The sequence below is a fragment of the Arthroderma uncinatum genome (assembly GCF_011692745.1).
Source record: "Arthroderma uncinatum strain CBS 119779 chromosome Unknown scaffold5, whole genome shotgun sequence".
Classification (NCBI taxonomy): domain Eukaryota; kingdom Fungi; phylum Ascomycota; class Eurotiomycetes; order Onygenales; family Arthrodermataceae; genus Arthroderma; species Arthroderma uncinatum.
Genome location: NW_022983867.1, coordinates 1665741 through 1690104, shown reverse-complemented (window position 1 = coordinate 1690104; position 24364 = coordinate 1665741). Strand labels below are relative to the sequence as shown.

Sequence of the window (24364 nt, the reverse complement as noted above, 5' to 3'; positions counted from 1 at the left end):
GTAGCTCACCCTCAGTATAACCAAAACAACAGTACCGACGAGGACTCGGCAGGATGCGCATCGAGTCAACTCTGGAGCCGAAATAACTTTTGGTGGCATCAAGCTAAAAGTGCTAGTTTCAGGCCTCACTGGCTGCTGGGTGAGTCAGTATCCACGACTTCAGCTTGCGGCTCTGCGAGCGTATAACTATGTGAGTCAAGTGGCTTGAAGGCCGTGTATAAATAAGCTGAACTTCTTCGGCTGCTTTCCATCATCTCTAGGGAAAGCCAGTCTTGTTTCTTCTATACCCTTACACTCCAGCATGGAGCACGACCTCCTCATACTCATCGATGCGACGGCGTCGATGGGTCAATATCTCACATCCCTGAACACCTCCATTCCCCAGATTATCTCCATCTCTGCCCTTACAGGATGCTTCTCACGAGTCGGACTCCTGGCATACCGCGATTACTGCGACGCCCAGCTGCTTGAATGGTCCGGATGGCGCGAGGAATCCAAGGGCGCCGGTACGGATCAGCCCGACCTTCTCGCTCTGGCAAAGTCGTTAGAGCCATGCGGAGGTGGTGATGCACCAGAGGCTGCGAAGACGGGCCTTGCTAAGGCGTACGAGATGATGCGTCCAGAGGCGAAGACCACCATCTTGTTCTATACAGATGCCCCCCCTCACCTTGGAGTGGCGGATAGACAGACCAAGGATCGCGGTCACGTCTCCAACGGTATATTGGAGAAAAGAGCACTATCAGAACCGTCGTCGTATGGTGGTTTTGGTCCAAACTTCGTGGACTGGGTTTCAGCCTGCAATTTCCTCCGCAAGGGCGAGAAAGCTGTGCAGGTGTTTTGTCTGCTTGCCTCTTCGATGAGCTGGATAAGCTGTGGTCATTACATTTATCTATCTACCATGACCGGTGGTGCATGCATGATTCTCGAAAACTCGAAGCCTACAACCATCTCCAGGGTGACGATTGATCTGCTACTCTCGTGGATGGGGGTCGAATCCACGAACAATGCATCCGACAAGGGCAGTGCAGACGAGTCACTGGCAACATTGGGTCGTTACAAGTCCATTGATAACATTAAGAAGCTCCAAGACGAGCGCGATCCGAACGCTGGGCGTTATTTCCTCACACCTTCGGTCCACTCTAATAGAGTACCTATCCATGAGAATGTTGCAAAGGCACCAATGACCCCGGATATATCGAAGAAGTTTCTCCCAAAGAAAGATGTCCCGGTTACAAACTTTGCAACGGCCTGGTCCACCGACCTCGCCTACCGAGCCCTGGCCCTCAAACACCTAAAGAAGATTATAGAATTCGATGTCAGGGCGATATCGGTCAACCCCGTCTTTGGGAGTCTCTGGAGGACAATCTGCAGTGATAGAACCTGTGATTCACGGCAGGAGCTTCTTGATGCGTTCAGCTCGGAGGTGAGCAGGGTGGAGAACGCAGAAGATAGGGAGGCTCTGAAAACCTGGTTGGAAGGCTCCTATGATTATACTGCAGAGGTTCTTGAGCTCATCGACCGTGTTCCAAGCGAAGAGAGGTTCCCATGTGTTTTCCTCGATCCAACACTTGACTTTACCCCAGCAAGAGCAGAAACCGAGGATGAGTCCGGGAAACCTATCACAGCTCTCACCAGGGCCGATTTACTGGAGATTGGCAGATCGTGTGACCCTTCGATCCTCCGACGGCTTGGGCGGATCCTTACTCAACTGACTTATGTCGAAACTGAGGCTGACTTGCCTGAGCATATTGCAAATTCCACTCAGGACCAGGTTCCCCAGATCCCCATGGCACTAGCTAGCAAGGAGCATAACCGTCAATTCTGGAGAATCCTCTTGCATCTTATTGTCCCGGGGACAATGCTGGCATCTCGCCCTGCAGCCCTTCTTGCGGCCTTGAGCTTGCATCTTGGAATCACGCCCCTCACGCAGGTAGCAGAGCGTGAAGCACTTGGCTTTAGAAACAAGTGGAATGACCCCGAGACCCCGGAGACCTGGGCTATCCCATGCCTGAATCTGCTGCTCAACGCAGACAAGGCGTATACCGAGCGACAGGCACAACTTAAAGCATCATCTGAAATTTCCGACGTCTCCAGCAAGAAACCAGCAACCTTGTTGAAACCAAGTGATAGAGAGCTCTTCGAACAGCTAATTGCATATAGAATGCTAGAGGTTAACCTTCAGAGCACTCTGACCGCAAGGATCGGTTGGACCCCTGAAAAGACCATGGCGCCTATGGGGCCAACGGTCGCTTGTCGATCTTGCAAATACCCAAGGTCAGTCAGTGTCATGGACCGTAACAGCAAATGTGGTCTATGCGTCTTCTCCTCACAGAATGAAGGCTATCAGAAAATCATAGACATTGGGGTTTCAAAGGAAGATGGTCCGGAAACACTGGCGACCTGGGTGGAATGCTGCGTGCAAACCTGTAGAGCACAGTACGTGGTATATGACGTCGACTCTCTACGAGTGAGAGCGAAATGCCATTACTGTAGAGCGAAAGGTGCATCCGTACCTGCTACGCATAACAAGCACCCTGACGCTCCCTGGATTGAATGCCAGCAGTGCTTGAACCGATTTATCTGGCCTGTCGAATATCGTCCTCCTTCTCTTTCCGCCTCCAAATTCATCTGCACTCCCTGCACCTCTGGGCGGGAAACAGTGGTCGACGTCGAAACCACGGCCAAGAAGATCTCAGCTGAAAATTCTTATGCATGGCTGGTCTCCGATAGTCAGAAGCCGGATACCTGCCCTTTCACTGGCCGCTCATTATACCATACTATATCCACCATTGGAACTGAAAATTTTATGTCCCGGATGAAACTCTTCCCACCAACAAAGGAGATACTGACCATAAAGGGGAAGACTATACAAAATACCCCCGCGCTGATTTCAACGCTCCAGGACCTGATTTCACGCCGTCAAACTATCAAAGCACACTGCTCCCTATGTTTTTCAACTTTCCGCCCTGACGCACTGAACCCTGCCTGTGGACGCAGAGGTTGTCTACAGCGTGTCTGCCGTGACTGCCTCTCAGGATGGTACGGACTAAATTCGGCAGGCCGAATCTTAAACGTCGGTGCACTATCCTGTCCATTCTGTCGAAGGTTCCCATCTGCCAAAACTCTAGCGAATTATGCAATGGGTGTCCAGGCGGTTGCCAACCTGGCAGTGGCGGTCGCAGAAAGAGGAACCTGGATATACGCGTGGTGTATTATCTGTTCATCTGCAAAACAGCTAATGGAACGAGTATGTGCTCAGGGAGCACCCCCTGAAGTTTCCGGCTGGGTATGTAGGGAGTGTGTGCAACGACAGGAGGAGATTGAACTTGCGCGAATCGCTGAGATTGAAGACGCTGAATACGCCGCAGCAATGCAAGAAGCTCTCCTAGCCAAGAGGCTAAGTAAGATAAAGCCCTGCCCAGGGTGTGGAGTGATGACGGAGAAAATTGAAGGCTGTGCACATATTACATGTCCAGTGAAGAAATGTAAACTGGAATGGTGTTATTTCTGCGGTCGTCACTTTCCAGGTATGGATATATATGAACACATGAATAACGAGCATGGCGGGATATATGACGCCGAAGACGAAGGATTCGTGGAGGTTTATGATAATGAATAAGGTGATCGTGGGATTTTTTGTCACCGTTAGTTTTTTTTTTTAATGGGATATGAAATTTGAGCGATCTGCAACGATTTCACTGCATGCTATAAATATCTTATCTATGCATGGCTTCGTAATGCATGATTTTCGTATAGCTGTTTCTCGTACAGCTGCTTGATCAATCACAACCACGCCTATCCTAGCGTTCGCATTCCATTAGAACGCGAGTAGCTGCTGAGCCTGGTGGAGGATGGAAATTCAAGCATAGCTGCAAATAGCTCCGGATATTATGATGGTAATAGAAAGCCGGATCGGCTGATCGGGGCTTTCAGCACCGTTATGACGGAAAGATATCTGGTAAACGCGTGCCGTATAGGCGTCGTCTAAAGGAAACACCGGCATAGGCGTCTCCTGGCGGTGATGTGTATAGATAAAGGAAATCGATAGCCTCAGTCGCTTGCCAAGGAAACCTATCTCGGCGACCCGGGTATTAGTCATCCACCAAGAACTTCCAGCTGTTCCGCCTCGGGGATTTTGGAGGATCTTTGTTCGTATGTTGATTCTTTGCTCCCTTCAGTATGAGCTGGGGGAGGAGGGGGATTCCTGGTGGATGCAGCGACGAAGGTATGGTCCTGAAAGTGAAGAATGGATATATTAACGTATTTTTAAAAGGATAGGTTAAATATACAGGAAACAAGATGCCATCAAAACCATCACTTGGGGATATCCAAAGAAAAATGAAAAATGGCATGATCAAAGCGTGCAATGTCCAAGGAAAAATCAGACAGATAAAAAGGAAGCGGCCATAAATCGTTACTCTCCCGGTCTAGGTACGTGCATTAAGAAACATCCTGTGTTAAAGATGATGGGAGCGACAGGGCTGTATAATCATAGGATATAGACTTGTCGAACAAGTCACCAACATCAAATATACCATTGAAGTCAAAGGAGAGAACGTCTGGATAGGAAGCGGGCGGGCCATGAGGCATCACTACGCCATGGGATGTTGTGTTGGGCATCATTGCTGTGGTGGCTATGATGGAGTTTGTGTTTGTTGTGTTGTTAGCTGGTTGCTGCTGCTGCTGCTGCTGCTGCTGTTGTTGCTGCGGCTGTTGTTGCTGCGGCTGTGGCGGCGGCGGTGGTGCAGGTTGAGTAGGAGGTGGTGCAGGTGGTGCAGTGGGAGTAGCGTTTGCAATTGGTGAGGTGTCCATGGCCATAATAGCTGCTCTACCGGCATTGCTTATAGGGCTGATATCGCCGTCAGAGAGCGATAGGATATCCCGCGCAATGGTTGCCATCTCCCGATACGTCCGTTTACCTAGCGGCCAATACATGCTGAGTGTCTTGAGGGCACCCATGTTCAATCTAATCCTCTCCCGTTCTATTTGCAGTGTCTTACCGCGGAAGAGATGCTTGCAAGCTGAGAGATGGGCGATGGTAGTGTTTGCAATCATGCAGATGACGAAAGGCGTGTGAGATATGATGGTGGTGGGCAGCGTGAGTAGATCGTTGAATTTATCAACGGCAAGCAGAACCTTGGATGTATGAATTTGCATGTCCTTGGTTGCTCTGTTTGGGTTGTTCGCGTCCGAAGGTGCCGGTGGGGCGCATCTAGACACGGACTCGATAGGGCTGTATGCTAAACTTGATAGCTCACGGTGTAGATCCACAATGTATCTATTAATCATCAGCCTGCTGCAGACGATAAGGTATACATAAAGAAAGGAGCCGGGGGGACTCCCAAAAGAAATTACAGCCCTATATATGACCTGTGTCTTCTTGGTTTCATTGGACGCAGGGTATGGGAATGCATAGGACTTACGTATGAACCAACATGTTCGCTTTAAATAGCTGTTCGTCGATGGTACCGTCTTCCCGGGCAAGACAGCGCTTCCTTGGAGGTATAAGGGAGCACCACGCTCTCATGCAGGTGTCCACACGTGAGCACACGACACTTGGCGGGTCTGGATTGTTTGGCCGGCGCCCGGATAAGGCAAGATCAAGCCCCCGCGTGAGGCCAACGAGATGCGCGAATGAGGAGAAGTCTTGGTCTTCTTCATCTGCGAACTCGCGCATGTCGTACTCATACAGGGTTCTCGGCTTCGGGATATCCTGACCCAATTAAACGTTAAAAAATTAGCCTATGCAGATCCACTAAGATGCTGTATATATATGTATATAGATATATATATCAACTCACCCCTTTTTCGTAGAGATCTTCCTCGCATGGGAGAGTGGCGGTGGGCTGGATATGACTGGTCCTAAACGGGAACGTGTGGGTACTTCCGGCAACATGGCCGTCAACGACGTATAACTGCCACCAGGTCCGCCTCCAGCTCTCTTCGAGCAGTCGGTTGTTTTCTCCATGGCGCTGTGCAAACGATTCGAGGTGCATCTCCATGTCGAGGGCCATACGAATGGTTTCATCGAGGATCTTCAGCCCTCTCTCAATTTCATTACACCAGTAAACGGCGATGGAATATAGCAAGAAGGCCTGGACGTGGTATCCGGTGGGCTCCCCCGACCCAGCTCGAAAATCAGCAAACGCCTTCTGCACCTCCGCCTCCAATGGGCCAGAGTTGACAGAGGGCGTAAACAAGGCACCGATATACTGCATGGTCAGCAGGAGGGGCCGCAAAGTGACTGGATCCTGGGCCAATCGAATCTGGAAGGACCACCGGGGAAGCACGCAAGGATGCGAGATGTGAAAGTACCTGTAGTACATGTTGAGCAGATCGTCCGACTGCACTTCAGAGTGAGTGGGACTGCTGCCGTTACTGCTGGCGATTGTGGTTGCGCGAGTCGGCGTGACCATTGGGATAGATCTCGGTACGCCACAGTACGCATCGTTGAAGACGTTCTCGTCGGGCACGGGAAGCGAGACACAGTCCGGCGGCAACCCGGACAGTGGAAGATCGGCCGGGACCGGGGAAGGCGACGAGGTTGGCCTGCGTCGTCCGCCGCGGCGAGATTTGAGGTAGGTACACTGCTTCCCGTCGGTCTGGCAGCGAGAACATCGAGGGGCCTTTGCATCGCACTTCAGATGCCGTGATCGGCACTGGACGCAGGCTAGCGATACGCGGATGAAGTGCCTGGTAGGCGCAAACGAGGCCATTGAATCGGAATGCTGGGACTCTACCGGAGTCACCATGGTTTGGAGGGATAGACTGGACGACTCTGCGGCGCGCGCAAGAGGGAGGGTCGGTGGTGGAAGATATAAAAAAGGGACAAGCGTCGACGAGGGTGAACGGGACGACCAAAGACCAAGATCGGAGGCTAGCCTAGCCTGTGACGGGCGTCAAGCATGCGACGAGAGAGCGAGAGCGAGAGGGATCCTTGTCGCTGCTACCGCTGGGCTACTTCTTCTGATGCTGGTGGTGACGACGGTGCTGGTGCTGGGCTGCCGCTCGGTATGTGTGCCGCTGGTTCAGCCTGCGGTTGCCACACGCTGTGCAGGACGGAAGCGAGTAGCGTCGCGGGAGCAGCCGTGCATGGCTATGATGCAACATGCAACAGCTGCGATCGGTTGAATAGAGGCCGTTACTCCGTGTATCTTGTCTGTCTTGCGTTGTTCGGGGCGAAGATAGAGACGACGTTGAGTCTGTGGCTGCTTATGTAAGATGATGACAAACTCCCTTCTCCTTCTTCCTTCTCCTTTACTCTTCCTTCTCTTCTATTCTTTCTCCTTTACGGAGTACTTTCTATTCTCTTTCTCTTCTACTCTTCTATGTGGCGAAGTTCCCGGCCAAGAGCTTGCTGGACATCCTGGCTTCGCTCGCTGACCGCCTCGAGCGTGCTTCCTAGTTGATTGGCGCAGGCCACGGCCAGATCCCAGTATCAGAAAAAGGAACGCAGACATGAGGGGTCACTGTGCGCCGTCTGGTCTGCTCTGTACAGTCGGGAACTATAACAAGATGGGCAGCAAGTAGATCCCATCAAGGCACACCCCTGGCCTGCCACTATCAAACGGCCGTATCCATGCTTGTTTGGGCGTCTCCCTGCTGGAGTACGAAGGGCCAGGAGAAAAGGAAGCAAGGGGTCGAAGTCTCAAGAACAACGGTCGCATGGCTCAGTTGGTTAGCGCGTCGTACTAATAATGCGAAGGTCGAGAGTTCGACCCTCTCTGTGACCAAGTTTATTTTTTTTTCTTTTCTTTTTTCTTTTTATATAGCATACGTAATGTTAGTAATATCATGGTAATATTATTTCTTTTTACCACATACTTTATGGCGTTCACCTGAATTTTTACAAAGTTAATCAAGGGTAACTAATAAGAGAAAGACAAAAAAATAGGCAAGGTGTAAAAGTAAGTAAGTAAGGGCAAAAAGAAAAAAACAGATGGTCACAGAGAGGGTCGAACTCTCGACCTTCGCATTATTAGTACGACGCGCTAACCAACTGAGCCATGCGACCTGTTCTGATGATTATCCGACGCCGAGTGTCAGTTTTGATCGCTCTCTATACTCCGTAACAGCAGGGTCAACCGTCCAGCGAGTAGATCGACTGTAGTATCGTATTGATATTGAGTATGGTATCCCCGCCAGATCTAGCGAGGACCTGATGCGACCTCATGCCTGATGCATGCTGTCTTGTGTGCTATGCAAGGGGGTTGATATTATATAATCACTTGAGCCGCCGGAGAAATAACGGCCCGGCTTTACCTTTGTAGAAAGAGGAAATGTTCAACCTCCAAGGCCAACAAAGAGAGAGAGAGAAGACAAAAGACAAGACATCAACGTCGACGTCAAGCAATACTCTGCTGTAGTTACATCTTGTCCTCGCCTCGGGGCCTCCATGACACCGTCACTACGCACTGCTGGGGCTGGCTATTTCTGACCGTCTGCAAGAAGCTGGCGGGTTCGTCTCGTTCCTACAGCCTGGCTTGCCCTGTCTCTGCTCTCACATTCACCCTCCCCAGCTCCATGCTTCCGGGTTTACTTTGCAGTTCTCCGTCGTTGTCTTCACTAGCATAGAATGCTTATCCCAGAATAGACCCCGGTTTTGACCTTGGTAACTTTCTTTTTTTTTTTTTCCTTTTCTTCATACTCTCGCCCGCCATATAGATCTGGACCGCTTGCCACCACGCCTCGCCCACCTCGCGAGATGGACTGCTAAAGAGTGACTGCATCTTTCTTCTTTCCTGGATACCCTGCCGTATTTTTCCATGGATCAATCACGCCCAAGGAGAGCTGCAATCCCAATCGTTGACCCCTCCAGTCGACAGCCGAATGTAGACCAGCTTAGAACGACCAATCTAACACACCGGCCTCACTTTACCGGTGCTACTGCTAATGGTGTCAGAGTTGCGCCGTATCCAGCTCCCAACACCCATGCTGCCAATGGACTCGGGCATATCCAAGGTGCTCGATCCCAGGGACCCCCTTCATCATGGACACCCTACATCTTTGCGCAGACTTACACTCCGGCCTATCTCATTGCCATAAACCGCTCTCCGGCCGTGAGTAAATACACCGCGCCCTTGAAGACTATAGACTTCAATGCGTACCGTCAGCAGTTTGCTGGCGGCCTCTTCCTCGAGCCTACCAAGGCCCATGCCATGCCTCCCATCAAGAGCGTCCCCGTCTCCGTATCCCTCCATGTAAAGAATCTTAAGCCTGCCACTTACCTCTACTACTTCGATGAGTGTCTCCTGCTGGAAGCCTACCAGCAAACCCTGGATCTGGCCCAGCTCTGTCTCTACAACGTACCCATCATGCTCGTCGACCTGCAGCGTAGGCTGTTCGAGATCAAGGTTCCCGGACTCAAGGACGATGCCCCTTCCATCGATCTCGGAGACACCGTGCTTGTACGCCAGATATTGCACTCTCCAAACCAGATGTCCCGGGGAGCAGAATGGCTGGCCAGTAACCAACCCACGCTCACAGGTTCAATCGCCCCGGGGTTCAATGGCCAGCAGCTCCATGCCGTCGTCGTGGGTGTATCTCGAGCCAAGGAGATCGTCCGATTGCGTATTGACCATTTTGATATGAGCGTTAGCTCCACATACTCCTGGCTTGCCAATATATTGTTCACCGTCCAGCCTAATCGCTATGTGCCACTTTGGGAGGCCCTTACCAGCATTGATAACGGTTGGAGTTGGCCACCGTCTTCCTCCTCAGTCTTTGGAGAATGCTCGGGCGGCATTCAAGACGAGTCCAATTGGTACCGTCATATGCTCTTCCCCGAACCAAGCCATGGACGCATGCAGAAAAGTCTCCCAAAAGGATCCTTTGCCCTTGACTGGGTCGATCCCGATCTCAACTATGAACAGAAGAAGGCTGTCGATTCCATAATTTCCAGAAACTATGGCAACGTTCCCTTCCTGATTTCCGGTGTCCCAGGCTCAGGCAAGACAAAGACAGTCGTGGAGTGTACCCTCCAGATATTGAATCGATCCTCGGATATAGAACCCCATATCTTGCTCTGTGCGCCATCTAACCCTGCTGCCGATACGCTGGCAATCCGTCTTGCTCCTCACCTCAAACCTAATGAAATGTTCCGTCTGAATGGATGGGCTAGGACCTTTGCAGAAGTGCCCAGTGCGCTGCTACCTTACACATACATAGATAACGACATGTTTTCGCTTCCAGGATTCAAGTCCATGATGAGCTACAAGGTCGTTGTAACAACCTGTCGGGATGCCGATATGCTGGTCAAAGCCCGTTTAACGAACCACGATCTAATGAAACTGGCATGCGAAACTGTAGCTGCAGTTTCTCCAAGGACACCCATCAAGGCGCAAGACATGCTCCATTGGACTGCCCTACTGATTGATGAAGCAGCGCAGGATACTGAGCCTACAGTATGCGTCCCATTAACGGTAGTAGCAACCCCTCTCTCTATCAATGACTCCACCGATTCAAAGTCAAGCTTGCCATTATTCGTAATGGCAGGTGATCATCATCAACTGGGTCCTCGAATCCACAACCACGATACTTCACTTTCGATCTCCCTCTTTGAGCGGCTATTCTCCCGTCCATGCTATGCGGACCATCCTCTCTCACGCCGGAATGCAGGCCCATACAAGAAACTCGTTCAAGAAATGCTCCCAATCCCGCGTCCTGCTTTCACAAACTTAACTCGCAACTACCGATCTCACCCTGCCATTCTCCCGGTCCCTTCGGTCTTGTTCTATAGCGATACACTTATTCCCTGTGCTACCCCCGTTGAGCCAGATGGGCCAGTCCCAACCTGGCCAGAATGGAAGAGTCCATATCGCTGGCCGGTGCTGTTCAGCTGCAACACTTCACTAGATAACGTTGAAGAAGTCCTTCATCGGCCAGCAGGGAATGGCGTTTACAACCCTGGAGAAGCCTTACTGGCCTTACATTACGCGAAATCCCTCCTTCAACATTCTGGAGTCCTCCACAAGGAAAACCCAGATTCCCCAGCCTTACCCGTCGTCCCCAAGGAAATCGCCATAATATCTCCCTTTAGGTCTCAGGTCGCTCATCTCCGCGACGTTTTCCGCTCTCACTCTCTCCACTCCGTTAATATTGGCCCACTAGAAGCATTCCAAGGCCTTGAAACCCGCTTCCTCATCATCTGCACAACACGCACACGGTCAGACCCACAGTTCGTTAAACAGGACCAATCTCTTGGCTTAGGGCTGGTGGGCGAAAAGAAACGATTCAACGTTGCTCTTACCCGAGCAAAGGAAGGGGTCGTTATAATAGGAAACCCTAACGTTCTCGTTGATGCCGGAAAGGATGAAACGTGGCGAGAGTTTTTGAGTTATTGTGCAAGGAATGGGTGTTGGGCCACCGAGGATAGTGCAAAGCTCGAGAGGAGCGGTACTCTTCTGCAGGAATATGAAGTCGGATCAGTGCGGGAGAATACAAACAAGAGTGCGAAATGGTGGGCTAAAAAGCTGGCAGGGGCAAACGTTGAAAACGATGATGGTGACGATGACGACGATGAGGAGAATAGTACTAGTGATGCCTCCGATGGCGGAATTGCCGATGATAGGGGTGGAAATCCGAGTGACCATGATGATGATTATTCAAGCGATGGCGACGCCGCCGATATCAGGCTCTCCGGATATGTCAGTCGGTTGGAAAGAAGTCTACTATACGGAGAAATGCAACAGAACAGGGCAAGGAATGGGAACCAGCTCCTTGAAAACAAAATGGCCACTGCTCGAGGTCAGGGTATTAATACCAGTGGGCCCGACGATTATGATGCTGCAATGTGGACAGCAGGAATTGCTGCCGAAGAAGTTTTGAGGGGTGCATTAGATAACTAGTTGATACCCCTTTCTTTCCCCTTCGTGCATATGTGCGTCTTTGTCTATACATACGATACCACGGTCACCTATCCACACAATGTTTTAGTGGGTTAACGCCATTGATGATACATGATATTTAAAACTCGTGAATGAATGATGGGATTTGATGAATTTTCCGACTGGCTTGACGTAACCGTCAGCTTTTACGGATTAGTAGGCCGCCTATCCGGTCCATATTCTCTATCTAGTTCGTACTCCCTGCTGCTAGTTATAGGGGTGTGATGGCATAAGCCAATTAACCCGAGCTACTTTGCGATGTATTAGCCGGAGATATTATCTCCACCTTAGATTAAGGAGAGCAATCTACGGATCATAGGTAGACAAAAACAAAAAATAAGTTTTTGCGGCGATACGGACAAACATGCAGTTCTACTTGATTACCTCTAGGCCATCGGTCACTTTTAACGAATATATCCGAAAATAAACAGGCAAAGCAAGAAACAAGGCAAGCAAGGCAAGAACACCAGTCGAGAACTTCCTCCCATCCGCCCAACCGCCCATCCTATCCTGTCTCCCGTCTGCACCCATCCAAAGTATATTATTACTCCATGCTCGACTTTCCTCAAGTTCGAGTATGAATAAAACATGCCAAAGAAATACCCATCCGCCCCAGAGCCGATCAATATGCAAATTGCGTAAAGGAAGAAGAAACGAACAAACATAAAAAAATATAAGAGCTTAAAGAATCAAGGGGAAAGGAGGGGAGAAGTGAAAGGGGTAAAAGCAGGGGATAAAAGCCTGTTTCCAGCCAAAATATAATAATTGGGGTTAAACAAGGGAAGAAAGTAAAAACAGAATTAGGAGAAATCGGAAAGTTCGTGGGTTGAGGCCATACATTCGTGCATACATATCACGGCGTTTATTCAGATACTGAACGTGGTCAACATTACTGTTCATAATCATAATTCTCGACGTAAGACTGTCGTGATTTCCTCACTACTGCGCCGGGTGAGCTCTTCCCAAGCCCAATATCGATTCTCTTCATCTCTTCGCTTAAGGCGTCCAGATCTCCTCCTGCACGGCCCCCAGCGCCGGAGTAGATGTCAGAAGGATAATTCTGCGAGCCGGGATGGATAGGGACTTTCGCGGGTATAGGTGGGCCGCTCTTCTGGTAGTACTTTGATATACCAGAATGTGAAGATGAATGCGAGTGAAGAGGACGAGTTGATGGGGAGGGAGACGGGGAACGTCCGTGGGTTCGAGCCTGAGCCTGGGCTTGAGCCTGCCGTGCCCGGTAGTGAGGAGGTGTCATAATGTTTGCGGGCGGGGAGTAACTCGATGAGAAATTCTCTCGCTCGCGAAGTGCGTTGCTTCCAGTTTGACGGGATGAAGAGGATGGACGATCTAATATGCTAGTGGCGGTGGTTGTGCTCCCGCTGCTAGGGCTAGATGATGAGGGGATGTACGTGATCCGTTTTGGAGGTCGGGCCGGAGGAGTGCTGTTGTTCGACTGCGAAGATGAGGGCTGGTATGAGTGACGCGCCGAACTAATTGAGGTACGTGATCGATCGCGCGCTGTCACTCGAGGCCCTACCGTATTCGTGTGTGACGTGTGTTTGAACCGAACCACGACCTCCGGCTTTTTGGTCTTACGCTCCGGCTCCGGCGCCCAGGTGTCTAGTGGGAGATGATCAGATGGATCAATCACCCGTCCGTCATTGCCTATTATGGGCCCTAGACCCCGTAGCTTTTCGACCTCATGCTGGCGGGCTGCTTCCATGGCTTCTGCTGGGGTTTCATAAGGAGAAGAAGGTTGAAGCGCGGCTGAAGATAGAGCAGCAGTGGGATTCAGTGAGTCGTAAGAGTCTGGACCAAACGGAATTCCTGATAAGGAGTCTGGGTCGGCAACCGGGCGCGGATGTGGACTAACGGATTTACGAGCAGGGACTTGTCGGGGGTCGGGTGAGACGGATTTCCGCTCTAGTATAGGAGAGGGCGAGGCACGCGTTGGCTGAGGTGGAACATAGCTTTGGCGTCTGGCAATTCTGTTGTCGGGTATTACCTGGGCTGGGGGCTCCTCGACATGATTCAGGTGCATTGAAATGCCACTTCCCCGACGAACAAGGCTGAGATCCGGTTGAACATCCTGGTGATCATACCCGGCAATGAGAGCTGATGGAATTGATTCACCAGTGGACGTGGTTGGTTGTTCTGGTGCCTGCACCGGTTCCTGTGGTTGAACAGAAGAATGATACGATGGGGTAGGCGAGGTGGAATATATTTGTTCATTTGGGTTTGGTGGAGCACTGTATCCCCGAGCGGCGTGATTTGGAGAATAAGCAACATAGTCCTGGTGAATTTCTCCAGTGGATCGGTGGGAATTTCTAGACCCGCTAAGGTTGAGCGGCTGGGGCATTGGGATGGGCTGCGAGCGATGCATAAGCTGGAGATCCATTACCGGCGCCGGCTCCGGTTCTGGTTGCGCTGGTGGAGGCGGCTGCTTTCCAAGGCCATCACGATGAATTGGCGGTGGGGGCGGAAGATCGTGCTCTTCGTCTGCTTCATGAACCTGCGGCTGCATATGACCGTGTCCATGGCTCATACTGTGGCTGTGGCTGTGGCTACTGACAGGGCGGTGATAGTCCAACTGTTTCATAGTATTCCTCAGTGGACTCTCTTGGAACACATCCTTTCTGCTCATAGAGGGGTTGTAGTGGTGATGCGCTCCTGGGTGGTTGGATGGGCTGTGAGTGAGCTGAAGCTGATTTGTTTCAGGAGAGGCGTGACGGTTGTACGCATCTGGAGTGCCATAGGGAGATCCTCTCGAAACAGGTGGGTATGAGTACTGGCCACTGTGTCGGGAGTCTGAGCCAACAGACTGGCGGGGGGCCTTTCTTGGTGGTGTCTCGTATGAGTTTCGAGGGTAATTGACAGCGACCAGAGCTTGGGAGTAATGGTTATCCGTTTGCTGTTGTTGGCTGTGGTGAACACCAGGGTCGTTGACGTAATGATTATCTATTATTTGCTGCTGTTGTGGACGATGAGCAGGTTCCTGGGAGTAATGATTATCTAATATTTGCTGCTGTTGAGGGCGATGAGTAGGTTCCTGGGAATAATGATTATCAATTAGCTGCTGTTGTGGGCGATGAACAGGCTCCTGGGAATAGTGATTATCCATCTGCGGGTTGTGATGATTTTGATGAGCAACGGGCTCCTGGGAAGCGTAACGATTGTCCACTTGATGTTGTTGATCATGGTGCTGAGCAGGTTCAATAGGTTCGGGCTCATAATAATATTCAGCAGGCGGGTTAGCATACGAAGGATCACTCGGAGCTGATACTGGTACTGGTGCCGGTGCAGGTACTGGTGCTGGAACTGATACTGGAACTGGAACTGGAGCTGGAGCTGGAGCTGGAGCTGGAGCTGGAGCAGGGGGCGGAACCTGTGCCTGTGTCGGTGCTACCAGCTGATGTTGCGGCGGTGGTTGGGAAACCTCTGGGTGTGACGGCTGTTGGTTGTACGCGTTCTCATAATCACCCTGGTACGGCTGTTGCGGTTGGTGAGGATGGTGGGAAGGATAGGTAATCTGAGGCTGGGTCGGAGCCGGTTCCTCCCATTGTTTATGTAGGTCATCTGGCGTCTCATACCGTCTAGCAGATTTCGGGACTGGGGCATGTTGAGCGGTTGCCGGTTGGGCCTGGCTAGCATGCGGGGCCTTGCTAGGTATTTGTTGAGGTCTGGTCGGAGCATTGAGCTCAGGGGGAGCCTGAACTGGCTGTGCGGGCTGCTTTGGTGGCTGCTGCGACTGACGAGCGGAGGAGGACGATGAACCGGTAGGATCAACTGGCAACGGCCTCCTCCTTGGGCCCTTGGTTTTTCTCGAAGTTGGCTGAGGGGTATCCGGAACAACGGTGCCCTTTCTCTCAGCCTTCTCTGCGGCAGCAGCCTCCTTTCTGCGTTCAATAACCGCCTCATCTTTGGGTCGGGTGTCGTAGTACGTCAGCTCCATTCTCAATTCGCCTGCATACTTCCCCTTACACTGTAAGTTGTGCCACAGATCATTCTGCCCGCCGCCTGGTACGATGACATTCTTCAGATCGACCCATGTTTCTCCGATAAGGTCTGTTTTCTTATCGTCGTTGAAGACGGAGAGCTTCAGTTGGTAGTAATCCGGCGATGAGTGAACGGTGAATCGTAGCTCTTGGTCCCTATCCACGCAATATCAGCATCCTCAATTCCCACTAGAAAAAATAATGGCGATAAATCATACCACTTTGGTGTCTGCCCGCCTCTCATATCGGTGTCGGTCTTCTTCGCCTCTTTCCCCAGCCGCGCGGCACAGTACGGATTCTGCTTCCCCATCGTCTTCCTGTTTGGCAGGTTCTTCGCGCGGTCAATGATGGCGACGAGGGTGCCTATCTCCGGCCCATCGATGGACATATCCGCGTATATGCCCGCCGTATGCTGGCCCAGGGCCAGTTTCGTGGTTTTTGTCAACATGATGAGTTGAATTGAGTTGTTCGGCTAAAAACGAGTGCTGGAAACATGGTCAGCAGGGCACACTCATTTAAACAACAAAGCCGATCTCGACACAGGCAGACATATTCCTATATCAGGGCAGTTATTCCCCAGGGCTCCATAACAGAGCAAAGGAGCAGCACTGCCCGGCAAGGTACGCAAAACAAAATGGCATGGGGTCGGCTAGGTGACGTACCACAACAGCTTCCTTGCGTGGAGCATGTCTACATATAGATTGGTGATGTAAACACGAGCAGGCTGTCAACTGGAGCTGCAGGTAAACAAGATGGTGAAGGAGAGGACAACAGACAAGCAGAAAGCAGGCTAAAGGAGTGAAGCAGAGAAGCGCTGCATATGAGATGCAGTGAGAGAGAGAGAGAGACGTTTCTTTTCGTCTGGTCTTCAAGCTTGAGTTGCTTCTTTTGGGCATCTCTGCTCACGTAAGCGCTGGGGAAAGGCGGTGGCTGGTGGCAGTTCAGCCAATCAGATGACTTCCCCTTTTGGGTGGCTGGGCATGGGTCACGTGGAGTTCTTAGATAAGCGGGTCAGGGGTTACTTTTTACTGGTTAACGTGGACCCACTTCAGCCCTATGGTCCCGTGACCTTGCTTATTCATCTATAGTCACGGTGTATCGGAAGTATATTGATCCGGCCGAATCTTTAAAAATTATTTTTCCTTCCATGGCCGAAAAGGGTAATCAGCAGGAACGAGAGATAGAGAGATAGAGGGAGCAAACAATTGGTGCAAGAGGGAGCTTGATATCGGAGCTTAAACCAAGATAATGATATCTATAGCTCTACTATTCTACTGAACTACCTGGATAATTAGTGTCTTCCCGCTTTACAATGGCGGCACCCATCCTCCCTCTGCCGCAGGTGAAGCTGCCCACCACTCCCACCACGCGGCTCACCCCCGAACAGCTCTACTGGCGCTCCTTCAAGTCTCTTTTACTCCTGTCCTCGCCATCAAACACGCCGATAACGCACATATCTCAGCCTCTCGCACCCACATCTTCATCTTCACCCGCCGCTTTACAGCCACCAGATATCTTCACCGTAACCACGGGGGCGCGAGTCCAGATATACTCAATTAGGACCCGCAAGCTGCTAAAGACTATCACCCGTTTCGACGACAACACTCGCTGCTCAGACGTCCGTTTTGACGGCCGTGTTCTAGTTGCCGGAGATGAGACGGGAGCCATACAGGTATTCGACGTAAACTCGCGGTCTATCCTCCGGACATGGAAGGAACACAAGCAGCCAACATGGGTAGCGAAATTCTCGCCCTCTTCAGCGACAGATCTATTGACAGCCAGTGACGACCGGACAGTTCGATTATGGGATCTACCCAGTGAAAAGAGCGTGAGAAGCTTTACTGGGCATGCAGACTACGTTCGAAGCGGTGCTTTTATGCCCGGGGCTCAATCGTCGAATTTGGTTATTTCTGGCAGTTATGATCAGACAGTCAGGCTGTGGGATACTAGGGCTGAAGGCCGGGCGGTGATGACGTTTAAGCTACCCGCGCCGGTGGAGAGTGTGCTCCCCATGCCCCTAGGCACAACTGTGTTGGCCTCCGCCGACAATCAGATTGCCGTTCTAGACGTCGTTGCTGGAAAGCCGCTACACATGATCAACAGTCACCAGAAGACCGTCACCTGCTTGTCAGTGGCCTCTCAAGGAAACAGAGTCATGAGTGGTTCGCTAGACGGACATATGAAGGTCTTCGAGACAACCGGCTGGAATGTCGTTGGAGGCACCAAATACCCATCTCCCATCCTTTCCTTGGGGGTAATTACCTCCGGCCCCCAGCGTGAGGACAAACACGTCGTAGTAGGTATGCAGTCAGGTGTCCTCTCGATTCGCACGCGGTTCTCGGGTGAGCAGAAGGTCCGCGAACGTGAGCGAGAACGAGAAATGAAAGCGCTGCTAGAAGGCAAATTGGAAGAACACGATCGCCAAGTCGCAAAGGAGAACAAGAAAAAGGCCCGTGGCCAGGGTTGGGAGAAGCGGCTACGCGGCATGGACTTTGTTGGCGAAGGAATCGATATTGTCATCGACCCTGACCAGAACGGAAAGAAGAAACGAAAGCGCGAAAAGGGCTGGGAAAACGATCTCCGCAAGGGCAGGTATAGCACCTCGTTAGACACTGTGCTCGAGTCGGGTGATAAGATTACTATCATCACACTACTAACCGCTCTGCGGCATCGGGCTGCTCTACGTACCGCTTTGGCTGGCCGCGACGAAGCAACCTTGCAGCCTATTTTACAATGGGTTTATAAGTCTATCACCGATCCGCGACTAGTCGATTTAAGCGTTGAAGTGTCTATGAATATTCTAGATATCTACTCCGCGCATCTTGGGCAGTCAGTACATATTGATAATATGGTGCATAAGCTTCATCGACGGGTCAAGGAGGAGGTTGATCGAGCCCAGCAAGCGTGGCAGACAAAGGGGATGCTGGATATGCTAAAGGCATGATCTGCTCGCCTTCTCTACCATCTACACATCTATTCATGTCTTGGAAGTTTCTTGTCTTGTACATCGGTGATACACCCGGGTTGTTTGGCGTTGAATGATATTTCATGTACGGAGTTTGAATGTGGTATATAAGCATACACAAAAAAGTCGTTCTCATCTATTGTCAATCAGTCTCCCATCATTTCTGATCAAACAACCTTGTAAACCCGTTCGCAGGAGGCTGTAACCAATTCCTCTCATCATACTTCCACCCTTCTGCCCCTTCAATAACATGGAACGCATATGCAAACCTTGACTTGTCACTAGGGTTATTCTCGCTCTTATGTAGCACATTCCCATGGATCAACACCAGCGAACCCGTCTTGATCTCCACAAGCTCATAGTCCTTCTCCTCGGGGACATAATCTTCCTTTCCTCTGCTTTCCTCATCTAAGGCCGTAGGTAAATTTGGCCCATCCCACTCCACAAACTCCGTGCCTCCTGCAACGCCCGAGTCCGCATCAGACTTCGTCCTGACAAACCTCCTCCTAACCCTACCGGTCTTATGGCTACCTTTCCAAAAACCAAGTGTTCCATTCTCCACCCCCGCGTCTTGCAAGGCAATCCACCATCCAACTGCAGATGGTGGATCAGTGTATAAAAACTCAGAATCCTTATGCATGGGAACTGGTGCTCCGATGCCAGGTTGTTTGCAGATGACCATACTTTGCAGGACGCGGGGGTCACGGAAACCCAGTGCTCTAGCGATGGCTGCGTTCTGCGCTCCGACAGCTCCGGTATGTGTTACATCCGAGAAAGGCTGAGAGAGAGAATGTATTGAGTGGCCGATTTTATTTATAGAGCGGTTCTTGGGGAGTAGGAGCTTGGAGGGGTCGGAGGGCGAGAATGCGCCTGGCTCAAAGAAGAAACGGATCTTGTCATTGGAGGTAAGGAAGTAGTCGTCTCCGACATGCTGTGATTTGGACGAGGGATCATCTCCGGTGGTGAAGCGTGTGAGAGGATGGGTGCTGACGTCGAAGGTGTCGAGGAGGTGGTTTGTAGTGGTGAGAAGGGTATTGACTTGCTCCTTGGAGAGAAAATCAGGAATCACTAGGAAGCCATTATCGTTGAACGAGGCGACCTGCTCGGCCGTCAGACCGGATTTAATGCCAGCCATGGTGATGTCTTATATGTTATCGCGTACTTCTATGAGTTTACTGAGGATTGCGGGATGGAAGTCATATAAATAGTTTCCAGCGTTCTGGTTGGGCCGAGGTTGCATATTGCGGGGAACTCCGGCGCTAGTCCTAAAATGGAATAATGTAAACAATGTCATGCTGACTAATCGGAGAAAGTCCGATGGGGAGAAGAAAAGAACAAACGGTTTAAGAGGAATATATATACAAGCAGTGTGCTCCGAAAGATAAATGCTATAAACAATAATAGAAAATAGATATGCTCATCCGACAAAGGCTTCAACGATCTCCCCTGCGGTGTCCGCGTCACTTTCTGACTTCCTCTCGTACTCAACAGTCGCTATGCCCGTGACAACGATCATATCCAAGTTCCTCTCCAGCTGATGATGTGGCAGTAGGACGACTATCTCGTCTTTCTTCTTGTTGTACCGCGCAATCACATTGCGATTTTCATCTACAAGCTTCTGGTTACAGCTAAGCAGGTTTTCCTCTTTCCATTGCAGTTTGCCCAGGGTGGGAGTTTGGAACTTGCGGCCTCCAGCTAGGGGATCTGAGCGTTTCATCGATACATCGGTACCATTGAATGAGACGTCTATTTTGGATGATAGTTCGTGGAATGTCATCGTCCCGACGACCTGGTCGGATGGTGGCGAGGGTTGGTAGTTGTAATTCTGGTTGTATGGCTGGGTATAGGGCTGGCTGAAGGGTTGATTATACGGTTGGTTGTAAGGTTGATAGTAAGGTTGGTTGTAGGGTTGGTTATATGGCTGGTTGTATGGTTGGTGTCCGTTGACGTATGGAGGAGGCACTTGGTATTGAGCAGGCGGTGGAGGTGGATGAGCACTGAGTGACGCGCTATGCTTAATCACTTTGGCATGAGGTTTCGACTTCTTGGATATTTCCACCGTATACATAGGAGCAGACTGGTTGCCATTGGTAAGTGTGTACTTTCGCACTTTCTTCTCCTTTGTCATGTCAATTTTCAAATGTAAGCCGTCAGCCATGGCGAAGTATATAGCAAGGTATACGTAAAGATATGGAGATATGAGAATAGACAAGCACTATCGATGTGATAGTAGAGTAAGAGAACGGTTGTTGGAGTGAATCCAGCAACCCGTGGGTATCGTGTGCATTATATATCGCAGCTGGAAGCAAGACGTCTGCTCCACAGCCAGCTGAAGATGCTTTAATTGCGCCTCGCTGGCGTCCAAACGTCCCATGGCCCGTCGATGTTCGGGTAGACGCAAGTTTACTCTTTGAAGCTCTGACAATTGGCAGCTGAGGCAAAGGCTTGGCGGTCTCTGGAAAATAGCCTAAAGGGGCATAGCGCGCCCTACTTCAGACGAAAAGAGCAAAACATCGCGCTGCTAAGCCCAGCGAAGTTATATCGATATACGGACATATAAAGCACATCGTGAGGCTGAACACGGACACAGGGACAGGGACAAGGTCTTGCAGGATTCTAGTCTAGGTACTATAGTGTAGGGTCTCGTTCAGGCGTCGGTAGGCAGTCTTACTCTGCCGTGGGAGAATCTAGCTCGCACCTTGTCGACGAGTGCAGGAATCCCATAAGTCCAGTGGCAGAGCATTCCTGCAACAAACCCCAGTCCATCGTTCTTAAATGCAACCAGCACTCCGACTGTAACGATCATCACCGTCCACCTCTTCTTCCGCTCAGCGTCGTTCAGTGATACCGCGGATACAGCCCCCGCCAGCCCTGATCTTCTGCCATGTCTACCCAGATCCCACGCCGAAGCCGTGTTCAGCGACTCACCCACACTAGCCAGCTCAAGGCCAGCTGCGATCACCATAACGCTCAGGAGGGCGACAGGGAATTTCGCCAGCAAATCGACAATCGTGTTGCCAAATAACAGGCCGACCACGACTTTGACAAGTCCCAGAAAGACAACACTTGCACCAGAACGAGCGCCAAATCGATACTGGGCTGCAAGGCCGCCGGATCCATGACACACGGGCATCGACCCAAACCATATGCCAATCAGGTTCATAGCGGCCACACTTAGTCCGATCTCCGTAACAGTCGGTGTTTGTATATCCGGTAGCAGGTCTGCGGCCAGATGCACCACGGCAATAACAGAATTCAGCGTAGTAAGCGGTATCTGACCGATTCCCGCGTCAAGGATGCCCGACTTCCAATCTAGCAGACTCGGTAACGTAATCCATGGCCTCCAGAACCTAAAGCCCGGCAAACTGGCATGTTCGTCTTCGGATACTGCAAGACGTATGAACGCAAGCACCAGCCCGAGAAAAAACACCCACAGCCCGTAAGGAACACGCCTGTAGACATTTGTAACCACTAGCCCGACGAAAGCTGCAATCATCCATATATAATTATCCGCCCAGGACGGCTGAATCCACGATAGCGAACTCTTTAAGGTAGAGCCGGCAGACACAACGAGCGACAACCCAGCCCCAACCTGTATCCCCTTGACAACAGGAATAGGTACTATCCTCGAGAACCAGTTCAGAGCACCCGTGACACTAAACAGGAATATACAGGCTGCCACAAACAGGCCAGCAGCAGCAACTTCACCGGCGTTATATTTCCCCGCAATCGAGACGGCTGCAATAGCCTTCATCGGTTGCACGGGCAGTGGAATACCGAAGAACAGACCCGTGAGGATGTTCCATATTCCTGAATATACCAGCGTGCTGGGCAGGGAGATTGATTTGTTTACCGTCAGTGCGATGAGGATGGGGAGGAACGTTCCTAGGTCACCGACAGCGCCGGAGATCTCGGCTAATGGGCGTCGTCGAAATGGTTGCCAATTCTGTTTGGTGAAGTGCCGGAGATGCATGTTCTTTCTCTTCTCCGTTAGTCCTTATGCTGGCGTTGTGTCGACTGTCTAACGTTTGCAGCGTTGCGGGCGTATGAAGTCTGACGTGAAAGGCGAGGGGTTGAGTGAGCTTGACGTGAAAGGCGAGCTTGACGTGATTTGGATTTCGATCGGCCGAAACTCGTTCTCAGCCACGCAAGAGTAAGCCACGGGAGCCTTGACGGAGTAGTTACCCGGCCGATGGCTCGCGGGGGCCTCAGTCGAGTCACGACAAGGGTACCATTTACTATTACTTCAGCTTATCCGATTCTGCTCTGAAGATTATTCAAATATACGACCCTAGTCATGTTTTACGCCTTAGTTCGTTCTTGATTCGGCATTACTGTTTAATCACTTCTTGCCAGTCTGTAAATTATGCTGCAGGAGTTATATCCCATTTTAATAGCCTACAGTTCTATTCCATGTTAATAATATACAAAGTAAGACAAAGGTTCCATTGGTTGATTAGAGAAAGTCAAGAAACCCGAAGTAAATAAGCTCGCGGACATGGCTAAACAACCTAAATAATGCCAAGACCAGTTTCTTTTGACGACACCAGAACTTGACAATATCACATTATTTGACAGTTTCAAGAATCTTATAAGTGGGAGGCAAATCCTTCTGTATAACGAAGTTGATTGATAGAACACAGTATAGTCATCTCAAGGAGATCTTACTCCAAATTCAGTCGATATAGATCGTTGTTGTAAGTTGTTGTTTATATTTTGTTTAGTCGATGGTTTAGAGTTTGCTGACCAATAATGCATCACGTGATAGATTCCAACGTCACTTTCGAAGATGGAAGAGACGAGAGTAAGGGATGAAGTTCACAAACGAGGAGCTCGTCAACGATGGACCCAGATACCCCCGCGCCCTCAGCGCCGCCCGGTGCGTTCAATTACCTCTTGAGCTTTTTGCTTGTCGGGCTGGCATGGGGTTTCACCACACCCTTCATCCGCCGCGCAGCTGTGGACTTCAATGCGCGGAATGAAGGCAAGCAAGGCGACATTCCATCTGCAGAGGCCAGAGGGCCATCGCTTCTCTCGCCATCATGGATCAAAGAAAAGGCTGTATCCGTGTTTTGGACGGTGGTGAATCTCCTGCGTACGCCGGCGTACTCGGTACCGTTGCTGATTAACCTGACGGGGAGCGTTTGGTTTTTCTTACTTGTTGGGAAACACGGTATTTAACCCTGGGTTCTTTTTGGTTGTTTATCTTTTGCTGATGAGCGGACGCCTGTAGAGCTCAGTCTTACGGTTCCGATAACGAACTCGACGGCGTTTTTGTTCACAGTGCTGGGGGAGTGGTATGTTGAAGGCAAGGTGATATCCAAGGGTGAGTGATATGTATATGCAAGTTTTAAGATAGGTTTCCACTAACTTATATCCCATAGAAACCTGGCTGGGGATGACTCTCGTCTTGGGTGGGATTGCGCTATGTGTACATTCCAAGACCTGATTCATAGATCTTCAATGTTTTGTCTACTGTTTTATACCTAAGATATCAATGGTCCCTTTTCAAGATCGAG

General features: G+C 50.7%; 9 protein-coding genes and 2 non-coding genes across 11 annotated transcripts; 5 read left to right on the top strand and 6 right to left on the bottom strand.

The window, feature by feature from the left end:
* Window positions 1-301: 301 nt before the first annotated feature.
* On the top strand, window positions 302-3619 carry GIQ15_06897 (uncharacterized protein; the record flags this gene model as incomplete). The annotated part of the gene is made up of 1 exon (XM_033554314.1): window positions 302-3619. One exon carries the CDS (start codon window positions 302-304, stop codon window positions 3617-3619), a length of 3318 nt encoding a protein of 1105 aa, XP_033403829.1.
* An 821-nt stretch (window positions 3620-4440) lies between these two features.
* On the bottom strand, window positions 4441-6752 carry GIQ15_06896 (putative C6 transcription factor; the record flags this gene model as incomplete). The annotated part of the gene is made up of 4 exons (XM_033554313.1): window positions 4441-4625; window positions 4833-5278; window positions 5424-5713; window positions 5802-6752. The coding sequence occupies 4 exons, from the start codon at window positions 6750-6752 to the stop codon at window positions 4441-4443; spliced, it is 1872 nt and encodes a 623-aa protein (XP_033403828.1).
* Window positions 6753-7659: 907 nt separating this feature from the next.
* Window positions 7660-7733, top strand: GIQ15_t0042. The gene has a single exon. It is a non-coding gene; the product is annotated as a tRNA-Ile (tRNA).
* Window positions 7734-7940: 207 nt separating this feature from the next.
* Window positions 7941-8014, bottom strand: GIQ15_t0041. Its single transcript has one exon. It is a non-coding gene; the product is annotated as a tRNA-Ile (tRNA).
* A 751-nt stretch (window positions 8015-8765) lies between these two features.
* On the top strand, window positions 8766-11846 carry GIQ15_06895 (uncharacterized protein; the record flags this gene model as incomplete). The annotated part of the gene is made up of 2 exons (XM_033554312.1): window positions 8766-11458; window positions 11633-11846. The coding sequence occupies 2 exons, from the start codon at window positions 8766-8768 to the stop codon at window positions 11844-11846; spliced, it is 2907 nt and encodes a 968-aa protein (XP_033403827.1).
* Window positions 11847-12774: 928 nt separating this feature from the next.
* Window positions 12775-16328, bottom strand: GIQ15_06894 (C2 domain-containing protein c; the record flags this gene model as incomplete). The annotated part of the gene is made up of 3 exons (XM_033554311.1): window positions 12775-15087; window positions 15322-16036; window positions 16099-16328. The coding sequence occupies 3 exons, from the start codon at window positions 16326-16328 to the stop codon at window positions 12775-12777; spliced, it is 3258 nt and encodes a 1085-aa protein (XP_033403826.1).
* Window positions 16329-17192: 864 nt separating this feature from the next.
* On the top strand, window positions 17193-18824 carry GIQ15_06893 (U3 small nucleolar RNA-associated protein 15; the record flags this gene model as incomplete). The annotated part of the gene is made up of 1 exon (XM_033554310.1): window positions 17193-18824. The coding sequence occupies one exon, from the start codon at window positions 17193-17195 to the stop codon at window positions 18822-18824; it is 1632 nt and encodes a 543-aa protein (XP_033403825.1).
* Window positions 18825-19002: 178 nt separating this feature from the next.
* On the bottom strand, window positions 19003-19980 carry GIQ15_06892 (phytanoyl-CoA dioxygenase; the record flags this gene model as incomplete). The annotated part of the gene is made up of 1 exon (XM_033554309.1): window positions 19003-19980. One exon carries the CDS (start codon window positions 19978-19980, stop codon window positions 19003-19005), a length of 978 nt encoding a protein of 325 aa, XP_033403824.1.
* Window positions 19981-20262: 282 nt separating this feature from the next.
* GIQ15_06891 (uncharacterized protein) lies at window positions 20263-21003 on the bottom strand (the record flags this gene model as incomplete). Its single annotated transcript, XM_033554308.1, has 1 exon — window positions 20263-21003. The coding sequence occupies one exon, from the start codon at window positions 21001-21003 to the stop codon at window positions 20263-20265; it is 741 nt and encodes a 246-aa protein (XP_033403823.1).
* A 489-nt stretch (window positions 21004-21492) lies between these two features.
* GIQ15_06890 (sulfate transporter) lies at window positions 21493-22818 on the bottom strand (the record flags this gene model as incomplete). The annotated part of the gene is made up of 1 exon (XM_033554307.1): window positions 21493-22818. One exon carries the CDS (start codon window positions 22816-22818, stop codon window positions 21493-21495), a length of 1326 nt encoding a protein of 441 aa, XP_033403822.1.
* Window positions 22819-23687: 869 nt separating this feature from the next.
* On the top strand, window positions 23688-24294 carry GIQ15_06889 (uncharacterized protein; the record flags this gene model as incomplete). The annotated part of the gene is made up of 3 exons (XM_033554306.1): window positions 23688-24018; window positions 24079-24171; window positions 24230-24294. 3 exons carry the CDS (start codon window positions 23688-23690, stop codon window positions 24292-24294), a joined length of 489 nt encoding a protein of 162 aa, XP_033403821.1.
* Window positions 24295-24364: the final 70 nt, after the last annotated feature.